The following is a 15,736-nucleotide window of genomic DNA, read 5'->3' on the forward strand; positions in this document are numbered from 1 at the left end:
GGATCTAGCCCTGATGACCTTGACCTTGACATATGTTGTCAAGGTCACTGTCTTGAGTAACATTCAAAAGGTTTTAGCCGTTGTTTATTAAAAAGTTATTGACAAAAAAAGTTTGAAAAATGTGATGTAATTTTTCGTTCTTCTTGAAAGTGAAGTAACACGCCAAAATTTGTTTGTCTATTATTTTAATTTTAATTCTTTTAGTATCGACTTCTGATTAAAATTAAAATTAAATACGTTTTAATTAATATTTCATTTTTTCCTCTTCAATTTTTCTATAAATAACAAATAAGAAAACAAAAAAGTTTTATATAATTTTTTTTTTATATTATCTATATATTTTTTGATAATATGATAATCTGGGTGTTTTTCGTCAATTAATGAGTAAATGTAGCATAAATTGATTTCTGAAATTTTCCATTTTTGCTGTTGCATAGCGTTTATATAATGTATACTCGAATCATATAATATTATATTGACTTATCTGGATTAATAAGAGAAAAGAAATAGAGTATTCAAATTTTACAACAAGAACATTCTTTTAATTAAAAAAAAAAATAAGAAAAGTTATTTGACTTTGTACAGATATATTACATATGTAAATATTTTTATTAACACATATAGAAAGTAAAATTAATAGAGAATTACTTGTTTCTTAAATATAGTATAATATTTCTATTTACATAATTCATTCAGATTTATAACCTAACGTGTGTAACTACATATATCATTGCGCGTAATGTATTAAATACGATAAATTACTTTATCAAAACTTTGTTATAGCTTCTTTATAAGAAAAAAAATACATTTTCATGCTAATTAAACATGTCTTTTATATCAAAAAAGACATTATTTAGAAAAAAATTAAAATGAGAGGTTTAAGATTTATTAAACAGTTATGTAATTGTTTCATTTTTTATATATATTAAATGAGCTTTAAAAATCCCAACTTTTTTCCAGTAGCGCCATCATAGAGAGAAATAAATCATAAAGCAGCGAATAAAGCTTCATCATTTAATAAAACATGATGGAGTAGACATTCAGAATCAGTTGCTATTGCGATCTCTACTATAAAACAATAATTGCATTACGTGTCACTTGATTCAAACCGCGTCATATAAATCACAGAACAAACGTGCACAAATAGTGGAAAGTAAAAACATGTATAATATATATAATATGCTATGTAAAAAAGAATAATCACAACTTATTAACATTTTTAATGCAATAAAAAACGTAAAAAATCTCTACGTAAATTCAGTAATATTTTATGTTCGTGAATGACGTGAAAGTGGTAAAAAGTGATCGAATTGATATAATTTGCTCGATTACATTCTTATTGATTGCTTTTTTATATTAAATATATAGAAATATTAAAAGAATTTACCAGAAAACTGATAATTATACTCTTTAAATAATATAATACAATCAAATAAATACATATTCTTGCCATTGTTATTGACTTCTATTAAAAAAAAAATTATAGAAATTATTTATTTCCTAGGAGGGAGAGAGGGAAGGAAAGAGAGAGAAAGAACTCTAAATTGATGTTAAGATATACATCGTGATCGATCATAAAGAGAAATCTTAAAATATAATATTGCAAAATAATAACTTGTGATTTGTAAACTAACTTCTACAAAATTTATCGGAAATATGAGAAAGCATGGGTTCAATTAATACGTCAAAATTATCCAGATTGAGAAAAACAGAAACACTAATTTAAGAATTGAAACTAATTGAGTGCAAACGTTTATGAAAAAAGATTATTATTATGTTTGGAACGATATTATGCGTTTTATTGAATGGTTTACTGCTGACAAAGATAGCTGTAACGCTTTCGATAAAAAATTATGTCGCTTCAGAGAGTCTTCAACAGGAATACGTTCCGTCAGTCTGTCCGGATTTAAATTTTACGCAAGTAAGAGATATTTTATCTTGATTAAAAAAAGCTAATTGAATGTTTTTGCAGCTAATAATTTATTAATGTTTGAAAATTAAAACTGTATAATAATAACATAGATAATGTATAATAATAAAGTAAAACTATATATTCTTTGTTGCATTAATACTTAGATATATGATGACATTGTTGAATTGATTTTTATGTAATTATTATAATAATTTTAGATTCTTCTTTAATTTTTAAAACTTATTTATTTTTCTAAACATTTATAGGTATTTTTTATTGGTATAATAAGATTTGTAATAAATTAATTTTTTTGCAAAATTAGAAAATTTTGAAAATTTACAAATTTAAAAAATTAGCATCATTTTTTCATATTAAGTTTAATACATATATGTAACAAAAACAGAGCTAATATTGAATATTGAAGTAGAAAACGGAATATTGGTATAATGGAACTTCGAATTGTGTCAATTAACTTTAAATTTCAATAGTTTCAATCAACAAAATATTCAACAGCAATCATTCGTCATGCGCTCGAATTTATATATCATTTTTAGTGTACAAATGTATTTCAATAATAGCTATGTGTACAATATTTTTACCAAGATAAATATGATAAATATTCGGATTAACTTACAGCTCACTGATTGTTTTCATTTTGACGTATATTATATATATTTCTAAGTGAATGCTTTGTGAAAGCGTATGCTTTGAATTTTATGGTGTTCTGTTATGCTCTTGAGATATACAATTTGGAAGTATTACAAAATAATATTTTAATGAAAAGAAGTCTACAATTAGTCTACCATTTTAACTTTGCAACTTTATTTTCGAGATTTTTATCATAAAAGCGTAGAAAGTGAGAGGCTCTTAATAAAGCTCAAGTAAATTAAAAAAAGTTATTTAGTATTAAAAGTTAGTAATAATTTCAAGTTAATTAAAAGAATAAACGAAAACAAATTCTTAGTGAATTAAACAGTAATTTCGAAGCGAACTAACAATGACGTAATAATGAGTAAATATAAAAAAAATATAAACATATATATATATATATATATGTATGATTTAACATAAAGATGACACAAGTAAATATGAAAATTATGATATTTTAAAATCGTATATCTCTCTTAGAAATCAAAAGAGTGCTACAAATCTTGGTAAATATCTAGAAAAGGTCACAAAGATCAGTACTTTTCTCTCTATAACATATATTAAGGTCAACATCATCGGTGAGGTGTGACCTTTTTTTAGATATTTACCCAAAATTTAATGTGTGTACTACTTAGAAAATGTACTTTCTATAATATATGTTTAAATGAAAATAATTCGTAAAATGTAAGTTAATCCGAACATTTATAAAGATATTAACTGATATTACTAAACATAAATTTCATCTGAATTTTACTTATGTCTACATATGTTATTTATCATTAAAAATATCGAAAACAGTCACGTTTCTGGCTAAATGTTTACTTTAAAAAATTTTTTTTGTATATGTTATATTTTATCAAAGATATTCCGTCTCAAAACAAAGATTATCACATTTTACAAAACACAAAAATCTTGATCTTGATAATGTAACTAACGATAAAGTTTTTGCAAATATCTCTATGATCTCATAATCTATTGGTAAATTGCAAACAAATGCATAAAACGTTAGTAAAAAAATCTACGATAAAAAATTGTAAAAGTAATTTATATTCAAGAGAGATTGAAAATCAAATCTAAAAAAAAATATCTTTCAATAGCAAAAAGAATATCAATTTTAATCTGTCAAAAAGAGAGAAAAAGAGATATATTAATTGTATGCAAAATTAATAGATTTTAAATAATCCCGTCAATTTCATTATTTATTTTTACTAAGTTTCTTATTTCTTATAAAGAAATCGCAAATATTATATTTTTTATTTCTTAATCGATAAATTTTCGAAGTACATTTAGCTCTTTATTGAAACTTTATATGTGTTGTTGCTCTAAATTAACAATTACTTTTTAAGTCTTATTGTTAAAACGCGCAGATATCTTTTATATTATTTTACTATTTTAAAAATCAATACTATATAAATTTTTTGCTGTGTCAATTTTTTTATTTTACATTTTTTTCTTTAAATTTTTTGTTGGAGATTATGGTGGATTACGATCAGTGATACACAGGAAGAACACGTACTACAATAACTTAATTGAAAGAATAGAATATATTTCAGTCAGTACACAAGTTAGATATGCGGAGATATCACAATCCACGTAGACTAGTACAAAGCGAGAGAAGTGTACTTCCGATAATAACGAACTACGTTAAAAGTAAAAAGAGAAAATAGAGCGCGAGTGACGCGACTTCGTCGTGACTCAGTCGGTAACTGAATCACCTATCAAAATCGCATCGCATGTCGGTATGAATCGAGACTAGTTCTATCCAACATTTTTTTTTACTTACTACAGTCGGACCTCTTATCCTACGACATTTTCGGTCCGGAATCTTCCCCTTAAACCTCTGATCCTACGATAAAAATTTGAGAGTGGGGGTATAATTCCCCTTTCGCGGTCGTAGCATGAAAGGATTTTTTGTCGTAGGATAAGAGATTTCGTAGCATAAGAGAGTCGTAGGATAAGAGGTCCGACTGTACTAAAATAAACTAATGTTTTTGTGTAATAATGTCAAAATGATTTTAAAGTCTGTAGAAGGCATTTTAAACAAACCAACATCTCCCAGAACATTTGTAGAGTTCTACCATGGATTCACAAATAAAAGAGACAATATTTCTGTAATATTCAGGTAAAGAATTTGAATTTTCAGCCTACATTTTTTCAGTATTTTAAAATAATTAAGCAACATATATATATAAATATTAATTTTATTATAATTTAACTAACTAAAAACATAAAAAAACTAAAATCTAATTTTTTTTGTAGATGGAACCAACCTGAATTTATGAACGAAGTGATACAAGGATACATAGTGCAGTGTTGGTTCATTGAAAACCTAAAAAAAATTAAAACCTGCGATGATAAATGTATCTCAGCTACAACATTGGAGTTCACGTTGCATAATTCGAAACCTAACACGACATACTACTTTCAAGTACAAACTTACACTAAAGTTGGTGCTAGTCCTTACACAGATTTAATCAACGTATCAACTACGCATGAAAATCCGATACCTCAATTATTAAAAGTATCTGGTGTGTATATCGAAATATGGGATCTGGATTCAAATACCACCGTTAACCTTCTTGAGCAAAAAAACATAGTTTCAGTCGCTTATTCGGCAGCGGAACGCAAAATTTTTTGGAGTAACGATAAGAAGGACTTAATGGTATTGGATATGAATAAAAATAATATCACAAAAATAGCTACTCTTGATGAAGTTCTGATCAATTTCTGCATTGACTGGGTAGCAAGAAGTCTGTACTGGATAGACTACAGGAATATTTTAATAAAACTTGATTTATCAATGATGGAAAATGGCATAATCAAATATAATAAGATTGATTTGAAGATAAACTCAGATGACATATTTTGGGAGGCTTTAGTGATACTACCATTTACAGGGTATATTGACTTCCATCCATCTATAAAAATTTTTATTATAGATTTGTAATTTCTTAAAAAATTTATATGGCTTTTAATTAAGATCATAAGTTAAGACCGGCACAGAGTGAGAGCTATACTATAAAGATATATGGATAATTATATTATATATACAAGAAATGATTGAAATAAATGATAAAAATATTTAGAATAATTGACAAATATTTGGAACAGATAATATAAATATTTAGATAAAATGACGAAAAAAAAAAAAAAAAAAAAAAAAGTTCCTGCCTCTAAATTTTGATGAATTTAATTCTTCTCTGGCTTTAATGTCATTGTTAGTAATAATAATGCCTCTGAGTTCATTCTCTTGGCCATCTTATAGAAAAATGTAGCAGGGAAAAAACAATATATTATAGTATCAGTTGTATGCATGTTTATATTTTATTGCTGGTTATATAACTCATATCGCTGGTTATATAACTATATCTCATAAAACAGGTTTATAAAGTATACCACTTGGTTTGTGTCAGCTTATATACAAAAATTATAAGTAAATATTGTGTATATATATATATATATATATATATATATATATATATATTGTTACGTTTGCGGGATCGATATTAACCGCACGCGACGCGATGCGACGCAACTGACACTTGCGGACCGCACTCGTAAATAAGAATACACTTTTAAATTAAAAGGGATAACTTTAATGGTAAACACAAATTCCAGAACCACAAATATCAGTATCAGTATAAGACGCGACCGTTCAGCTTGACAGCTGACAAAGGTCTCTCTCAAAATGTCTGCCGTTTGACAACCGAATCTCCCAATATCCTGGAGACGATCTTTTTTTGCCGCAACGAGCGGCCGTACAACGCGGCGCGGAAACGCCAAGCAGAGACGTAACAATATATATACAGATATATATATATATATATATATATTAGAATTTTAAATATTCATATGAGTTTTTGCTATTATTAAAACAATACTATATGATAAATAATTTAATGCATATAACTTTCAGAATTTTATATTACCCAGTAATCTGGAATATTAGAAATCCTCGATTTGAAATAATACAAGTTGATCTGGAAGGGAAAAATGTGCAACGTAATCAGAAAAACGCATCCAATATCTGCTCCTGCCCATATTTCGATAATTTAATATACGTCCAGGCTGTTTCCGTAACAATAGATGTAAATACTAATAAGGAACCGCTAATTTACTGGATATTACGGAAAGATATGGGACATCTTTTGATTGTAACAGATATTTATGTCTGCATGTGCAATTTGATTTTAAATAGCATAAATATTAGCAATAAAATAAGTTTCAACTTTATAATAATTGACAAGACAAATATTTACATTTCTACACTCGACGATAGTGTCTATATTTTGGAAAAAAGGTATGCACTTCTAGAGAGTACAGAAAACGCATTTGAATACGTACAAATAATAAAAATGCCTAAGACATTATACACATATACAAATAATGTTACGGTGTATTATATTCCAAAATTGTATTCTTTTGATAAATCTTTGCAATTATATCCTTCCACGAAGTGTTTAACATCGGAAGAAAAACCTTATAGAATTGAAAAAGTAATAATAGGAACCAATAACATTATTATAAAACTTCCAGAATTGATTCCCAAAAGTGGATGCAAAATATATAATTTACCTGCCACCTTATATACCATCTATATAAGTCATTGTTTGGACAATGACACTAACAAGTTTGATAAATTTACTGTGCAGACATACGAGCAGTTTTACGAGATTGCGAATTTAACGCCGCTTACAGAGTACACGTTAAAGTTAGCTTTAAGTAATTTTTATTTTGACAAATTATCAATGGATCCATTATTAAGCTCAAATGTCACGACAATAAAAACTAAGCCGGGGAAGCTCAATGCACCGGAAAACATGACAGTTCATGTTCTGACCCCTACTGTAATGGCAGTTCAATGGATGCCACCCAAGAAAATAAACTGTGTAGTCGTGATCTATGAAGTGCATTGGAAGTCATTTACTTCGATGAACGACACGCGACAAAACGGGAAAGAAGCTATCAATACGCCCAAACGTACAGCAGATGGCAGGTTTTTTACAAAGATTCAGGAATTGCTACCAGGAGAAACATATTTGATATACGTGCGTGTTTATCCAGTTAATTTCAGCAATTTCTACAACGATAGTTTAAATAAAGTCGTTTACATATATGAACCGAATAATATAACTTTAGACGGAGTCAGTGTAAATAGTATGATCATCTCTTGGATCTCGAATATCAAAGCGACGGTTCTTTGTGTCCTAGAGTATACAAATGTTGCGATAGAAAACTGGCAAATAATGAACAACATTAAGATGTTAAGTAACGAAAAAGTAAGATATTATATAGAAAATTTACAGCCGGGAACTGTATACAAGTTTCGTTTGAAATTGAGATATCTCGAATACGAGGAAGACTTTATATGGCCGTCTGATAAGAGATTCATTTTTTCAACACTTGGTAAGCAAGTAAAAATTATAACATTATATACTTATTTTAAATATTTTAAAAACTTTTCTAAAATTTTTAAAATTATAAATTTCTGTTAATAAACAAATAATATTATAATATTATATGTTTGTTTTAGATATAAAAGTGCTTACAAAATATAAAAAGCTAAAAATTTTTGTAATTATTTACATTACAAACGATATATGTTTTCAAAGTCATTAAAATCTGTGATGTCATATAAATATAAATAATTATTAAAATTTTTATTAATAATATAAGTCAAAATATATTTTCAAATATAAAACAAATATATTAAAACTATATTTTTTCTTTACGTAGGTGTTATTTCAAGCACTCCTGAAATATCGGCTAAACAATATTATTTACCATTGATTTTAAGCCTTGTCGCTATAGTTACAGTAATCTGCATCTACTACTTTTATTATTGTAAGTATATTTGACACACGTTCCGGTCTTTAATTACAGACTGTATCAAATGTAGCATCTATAAGTTTTTTGAAAATATTTAATTTATTTGTTATTAAAGCAATTTTAAATTTTAAAATGCATTATTGTGTAAGTATATTGTAATTTTATGACAGTGTATCGACAACAGAAAGAAGCTACCGGGGAAGTTTTGTTTTCGATAGGGACCGACATCGATTTAACTGTTCTGAATGAGATACCGAACAGGAATCTTCAGATTAATAATCCTATGTTGCAATATAATTCGGATGAATATGCACTAAACAAAATTAAACGTGAGGCAATCACACTATCAAAACTTCTTGGCAGTGGCGCATTCGGAATGGTAAAAGCAGATTTTCTCATTGTTATATTTTAAATCATTTTAATTTTTAATTAATAAAGTGATATAAATACACGTTTTTTAATAGAGACAAAAATCAATTTTTTAGAAGACACTATATAATATAAAATATTACGCATGTGTAGGAGGAACTTGATATATACTGAGATGTTATATTGCATTATCTGTTATTTGATAACGAATTTCAAAAAACTACTCATAGAAGTAAATATAAACATATACAATATACATTAACCCTTTACTCACAAGGGAACCTTGCAAACCCGGAAATTCTGATTTTAGTGAAACTTTGTACACATATAGAGGGGGTAAATAGATGAATTTAAAAATTTTCAGTTGCTGCCCAAAAATGATTCTAAGGGATGAAACCACCCCTTATATATAAAGTCGTTTTTCAGTTTTCTCTACAAATCTCGAAAATTATTGGAGATATCGAGAAATGTTTTACACAAAAGTTTTATGATTAAAAGTCCTGTGTTTAACCATATTAATACAATTTTGAAAAAATAATTTAAAAATTTTTTTTTTTAAATCTTTGAAAAAAAATTATTTTTAAAAAACTTTATTAATCTAGTCAAATAGAGATGTTTTTATCATGAAACTTTTGTATAAAACATATTTTGGTATCTCGAATAATTTTCAAGATATATAAAAAACTACTCTTCATATGAGGTATGGTTTCACCCTAGAAGCATTTTCAGGCCGGAATTAAATATTTCTAAATTTACTTACCTATGTACTTACATATTATGTATTGTAAGTTAAAAAATTAATATAAAACTCTACATATTATAGTTTTATTGAAATTAAAAATTTTTTAAGGTTTTTTTCCCACCTTAATACTACACAATTAAATTGTTAATGATTAATAGTTCTATTCCACTCGCCGAATTCAGTTATTATAATTTTATTTATATGGAATATTAATTTTAATATATCTTTATTATAATATATTTTTTTGATATGTTTTTGTAATACAAGTCATACTGATTTAAAACATATTTTTTTTATTCCTTAATTTACGTAAGATTACTTCATCAAAAATTACGCATTATTTTCTCTGATTAAACAAAATCAAAATTATAGTTATAAGTGAAAAAATCACATGCAAACCGCGTGCATTAATTCTAAAGTTGATGATATGTTAAGTGTGATTATATAAACTCGATAATTTCTTAAGTTACGTTTTAATGCAATGTAGAAATATTTTTACAAAATTTTTTTATTTAGAAAATATGATAATGAGTTTGTTTAATCACAGAAAATAATGTGTAGTTTTTGATGAAGTAATCTTTCGTAAATTAAAGAATGAAAAAAATACGTTTTAAGATAAATTAATATGACTTGTATGAAAATTACTCGAGATACCAAAATATGTTTTATACAAAAGTTTCATGATAAAAATACTTCTATTTGAATAGATTAATAAAATTTTTTTAAAATAATTTTTTTTTAAAAAAAAAATTTTTTTAAATTATTTTTTCAAAATTGTATTAATGTGGTTAAGTAGAGGACTTTTTATCATAAAACTTTTATATAAAACATTTTTTGATATCTCTAATAATTTTCGAGATATATAGAGAAAACCGAAAAACAGCTGTATATATAAGGGGTGGTTTCATCCCTTAGAATCGTTTTTGGGCATCAACTGAAAATTTCTAAATTCATTTATTTACCCCCTTTATATGTGTGCAAAGTTTCACTAAAATCAGAATTTCCGGGTTCACGATGTTCCCTTGTCAGTGAACATACAATAACAGATATCAGAACGATGCTGTTTTATAAGATAACTAAAGATAATTTTGTGTTATAAAAGGGAAAATTGTTTCTTCTTTGTTTAAGATTTAACAGTATCTTAAGATTTAACAATAATAAATTATATTTTATATAAAATAGGTTATTTATAATATTAATTTACTTTCTTAACACATAGTTTTTAATATATCTAAATATAATAATAATCATAAAACTTAAGCGATTGCTGCACATAATTTGAAAATTATAAGAAATGGCTTACAGGAGCTTGAATAACAGGTCTCTGTAATGACGTCGATTTTGCGATAAACCAAATTTAATTATATCAGACATAACAATTACATAACATTGTCAGATTAATATAATAGAATAATATAATAAAGAAAAATAATAAATATAGAGCATGTAATCAAGACTGTTTAAGACAGCTTAAATAAAAATAAAATAATATAATAGGCGGACGTTTCGACCCGATCATTCAGGTTATCCTCAGCGCAAAAATTACTGAATTTATACATGTTGTGTAAAGAAAAACTAATGTTAAACGAAGATTGAAAGTTTAGCGCAATGTGTTATAACGGAGACGCAATAAACGCATGCCGACAAAGAATGAAAGCTTAACGCAAAATGTCAAAACGGAGACGCCATGAACGCATACCGACAAGGATGTAAAAGTAGACAACATTTTCCATATAGTACATTGATCCTCTTTAGTTCAATTGTTAGGAGGATCAATATGTCTCATAAAATTGTCATATTTCTGGAAGCAAAAATCTAACAATCAATCAATCGTTGAGATTAAGAATTAGTTAATATTATTAGTAAATTTAAGTGCCCATCATCAGGAATTTTTCAATAAACATTCTAAACAATTGATTAAATCAGACAGTTAACATATTAAACATAAATAAAAAACTCCGAATATGGTTAATGTTGAACAAAGACAAAATTTGCTTACAAACGTTGTGATTCCGTTAGCATCTTAGCTTACTGTAGATAGCAAACGAACTTCTTAATTTTTCTGTTAATATGATACGCAAATATTTATGAATCAAATTAATGCCAGAAAAATATTGATCACCTGGATAATTTCCTTATTGTAATCGAAACATTAGAATATGATTTTTTAGTGTTGAAAATAGTTTTTAATTTACTTGTCGCGAATTTTTTAGAATTACGATTAAATAAATGTCGATTCTTCCAGAGATAGTTATATTACTTACAATTAGTCTATACAATAACTAATAAGAGCATTTGACTAAAGATCTCGAAGCAATAAAAAATGTTATAATATACATAGGTGATAAAGTAATGAAAAGAAAATTCGATTCTGGAGACACTGGAGACTCCACAAAAATTGACACCAAATCAAAGGTCCGTATGCTTGATCGTGTGTTGGAGAAAAATTACCGTTACGTAAAAAAAAATGTCAAAAAATTTCAATTATCATGAATCTCAAATCGCGGAACCTTAAAGATATCAAATATGAGACCATGGGCAACATAAATTGAAGTTACTTATATACCTATATTCTAGTATTATTTTAATAATATTTATATTTATTTCAATTTTTTTGTAGTTACACACATACTTATAAATATATATGTTTTGTTATGTGTCGATTAAGACAAGATAGAATATTTTCAAACTAGAATATTTTAGTTCTATTTCTGCTGTTACATATTTTATTGGAAATAATACAGTTATTACTTGTGTTTACTCATGCGTTTGTAATTTGTAATTTTGAATGTGATAATCGGGACGATTAGTGGTCAGGCTGATCAAATTGTAAGGTAATAGATCGAGTCTTGAGATTATAGAACTACCATGAGTTGATTTTGGACACACGTATAGATATTGTTATTTTTATGTATAGCAAGTACGAGAGCGGCCTGAGAATAGTTCCATTACGACTTTCGGACCGATAAATAACTGATGTACTTATACGTATAAATTTTTCCACTTATTTATATATGTTTCATTAAATTGTTTAATAAAAAATAAAATATATCACAGGACACATTAAACTATGTATGTTTTTTCACACATATAAAATTAGTTAACTGTATTTAACTTAATTTCAAAATTTTGTAGGTGTATCAAGGAACTGTCAAGGATTTAGAAGAACCGGGCATAAAAACACCCGTTGCTATAAAGATATTAGAAGAGCGTGCTTCCTCGAAAGAGAAAAAGGAATTCTTGCAAGAGGCCAGGCTTATGAATCACTTTCGACACAAACATGTATTAAAACTGTTGGGTGTCTGTTTGGACAAAAGTTCTCCATTACTTGTGTTGGAATTAATGGAAACTGATCTGTTGAAATATTTGAGAGAGAGTCGAACATTGGAACCGTCAGATTCGCACGCTCTGCGTCTGCAAGATTTGCTTGCCATATGTGAGGATGTTGCGCGAGGCTGTTGCTATCTGGAAAAATTGCGTTTCGTACATAGAGATCTCGCATGCCGAAACTGCTTAGTGTCCGCGAAAGACCGCGAGAACCGTGTCGTAAAAATTGGCGATTTTGGACTAGCTAGAGATGTTTACAAAGATGATTATTACCGTAAGGTAAATATAAAATTTAAAAAATGAAATTTTTTATTTATTTTTTTTGTTTTGCCGTAATAATATTGTAAATTTTTACTTTGAATAGAATTTAAGAAAAATAAATTATTTATTTATATATAGCAAAAGTTGAGTTAATGTTTTCTGCTTAAGAACACTTATTTCAAATATTATTAATTTGAATAAAAGAATTAACTTTATTAAAATCATATTTTAGAAAGGAAAAGGTCCGCTTCCTGTTCGCTGGATGGCACCTGAATCTCTGGCCATAAGAATATTTACTTCTAAAAGCGACGTTTGGTCATTCGGAGTACTAATGTGGGAGATTACATCATTGGGTGAGCAACCTTACTTTGGCAGGACAAATTCCGAAGTGATAGATTACGTACGTGCAGGAGGCAGATTGCAAATGCCTCTCAACTGTCCAGTTTCATTGTATCAGTTAATGATGCATTGCTGGAGTACTGTGAATGCTAGACCAAAGTTTAAACTTTGTCTCGAAAATATCGTAGCTCTTAGAAGCAGTACAGTAGATGCAGACCTGAATCTGACATTCGGGCATTAAGTGAGCACAAAAAGTATATTAATGTTTTTTATGGATACACATCATATGCTACTGCATTGAAAAATAAAATTTATGCGCAACAGGTCCAAAAAGCCATATATTCAAAATAATTTTTTTTACTACACCTAAACATATTAAATGCATATAATCAAGAGGAAAGCTTTTAACCATATCAACGTTAGGTATATATTTTTTAAAATTGATTTTCCTAAATGATGTTCATGTTGTATTTTATCACGAAAATTTTTATTTTTTTTTTTTTACAATTAATCTTAGGATAAATAAGATTAATCTCTTTCTTTTACATATTTTCCTTTTTACATGCATTTGGTACATGAAAAGAATCCAATATGACCTTTGCAATAGGTAATAAAAGATTTAGCTGGAGCATCACAAATAAATGCTTTGATTAAAAATGGTATATTATGATTGTTATATATATGTCAAACCTTTTTGCGATAAATCTATAGCTTCTATAAAAAAGTCTGATAAAAAATCATTAGCATTATTAGAGTTTTTATAACTATGATATATACCAATAACAGAAACATATTGAGGATATTCAGCTAATGAGCATAAAATGGGATATATTTGACTGCTTGAACTTTTACTAATAGGCAAACCGTCAATGTTAATTAATAAATTAATTTTTCCTGGTTATTTAAGAAATTAATAAGTTTTTTAACTACAGTTTTAATCCTAATATGTGAATAAATTCCTGGTGCTACAGATTTGGAAAATATGTATCGAGGAGTACAAAGTAATGTCCTAGGATCCTGAGGTAAAATAATATTTGGTATTAATTGTAATAATTTTAATAGACTTCTTAAAACGTTATGTGGAATTTTATGAGTTACTGCTCATAATTGCAGTTTGTTACTAAAACTATCTTGAGCATTATCTTCTACAATAGTGTGTTCCAAATACATTGAATTATTACAATTAATAACATCGCCAGAATTATCATAAGATTGGCTAGGAGAATCATATAAATTATCAAAATAGTCTATATTCATGGAAGAATGTAATTCATCATTATTATCTATATCCAAGTTTTCTACATTTTCTGCGATTGCATTAAGTACATTTTCATCATTATTATTTGATGTTAATAAATCATTATTATCAGAGAAGCAATCTTGTGATAATTCTAAGCATGCAGCTGTTCCTCTTTTTATTTTTCTGTACAAAGTAGCCTTAGAATATGTACGTTTCATTTTTAATTTCACAAAAACTATTATTTAAACTATTTTATTGTTAAATTAAATTTATAATACATTTGCTTTAGTAGTACGTACTCTTTTATTTCTTTTATATTTTCTCAGTTAGACAAAAAATATATAAAAAATTCAAATTGAAAAAAATATGCTTGTAATTGACGAAATTTACTTATAACAATTCTTATCATAAAAATGTTTCACGTTCCTCTTTTCCTTTTCTTTTTTTCACTAAGAATTGCTTTCTTTTAATGACTGCAACAAGTTTCTTTTTATTAATGCTACAATAAAGAGAAATATTTTATGTGCAATTTCATATAATAATATAACCTTATATAAATATAATCTCGAATTTTCTGAAATGTTGTATCTTATATACTATTAAGCCTTATTTAATTTTATATAGAATAAAATTAATAAAAGTGCCACTTACCTCTGATTAATGATTAAAAGTGAAAAAGTTAACAATTCAATAAATGTATGGGCATGCGACATGGCACTCACGGCAGAGAAAACGAAAAGACTGATATCGGAAACTCAGGAACAGAACTCACATCTATACGGCTTGCACTTGTGTGTGCGTCATGTGAGCCATGAGCCCCGGTCTGGCATCACCGATCTAAAATGACGTTGATGCGCATGTATGTACATACACTAAACAATGTGCAATAAATAAACTCGACAAATATTCTGAGAACATTATTCTTTGTTATAAATGATCTGATTTTCATTATAATATTCTATGTATATTTATATAATATTCAACTCGAATATTCCGAAATTAAGAACATTTGGATTTTATGAGAATATTCATAGAACTTTGTATGTTATCTGGGTAATAAATAATAAAA

The 15,736-nt window shown here is 27.1% G+C and overlaps 1 protein-coding gene across 8 annotated transcripts; it reads left to right on the forward strand.

Annotated features, from left to right (window-relative positions):
* Positions 1–1,537: 1,537 nt before the first annotated feature.
* LOC140671527 (proto-oncogene tyrosine-protein kinase ROS-like) lies at positions 1,538–15,731 on the forward strand. Of its 8 annotated transcripts, none has more exons than XR_012047758.1 (9): positions 1,538–1,921; positions 4,582–4,682; positions 4,820–5,458; positions 6,477–7,966; positions 8,297–8,404; positions 8,560–8,768; positions 12,636–13,106; positions 13,321–13,850; positions 14,399–14,449. XR_012047758.1 is itself a non-coding variant. In XM_072902850.1 (9 exons), the coding sequence occupies exons 1-8, from the start codon at positions 1,775–1,777 to the stop codon at positions 13,666–13,668; spliced, it is 3,513 nt and encodes a 1,170-aa protein (XP_072758951.1). In that variant the 5' UTR covers positions 1,538–1,774; the 3' UTR covers positions 15,292–15,731. The 8 variants fall into 8 exon arrangements, 6 of the variants coding, with proteins under 6 accessions (XP_072758951.1, XP_072758952.1, XP_072758954.1 ...); XM_072902850.1 differs by lacking the exon at positions 14,399–14,449 and adding an exon at positions 15,292–15,731 and having other exon boundaries at positions 13,321–13,668; XM_072902851.1 differs by lacking the exon at positions 14,399–14,449 and adding an exon at positions 15,292–15,731 and having other exon boundaries at positions 13,321–13,488.
* Positions 15,732–15,736: the final 5 nt, after the last annotated feature.

The sequence above is a fragment of the Anoplolepis gracilipes genome, chromosome 12, assembly GCF_047496725.1.
Source record: "Anoplolepis gracilipes chromosome 12, ASM4749672v1, whole genome shotgun sequence".
Lineage (NCBI taxonomy): Eukaryota > Metazoa > Arthropoda > Insecta > Hymenoptera > Formicidae > Anoplolepis > Anoplolepis gracilipes.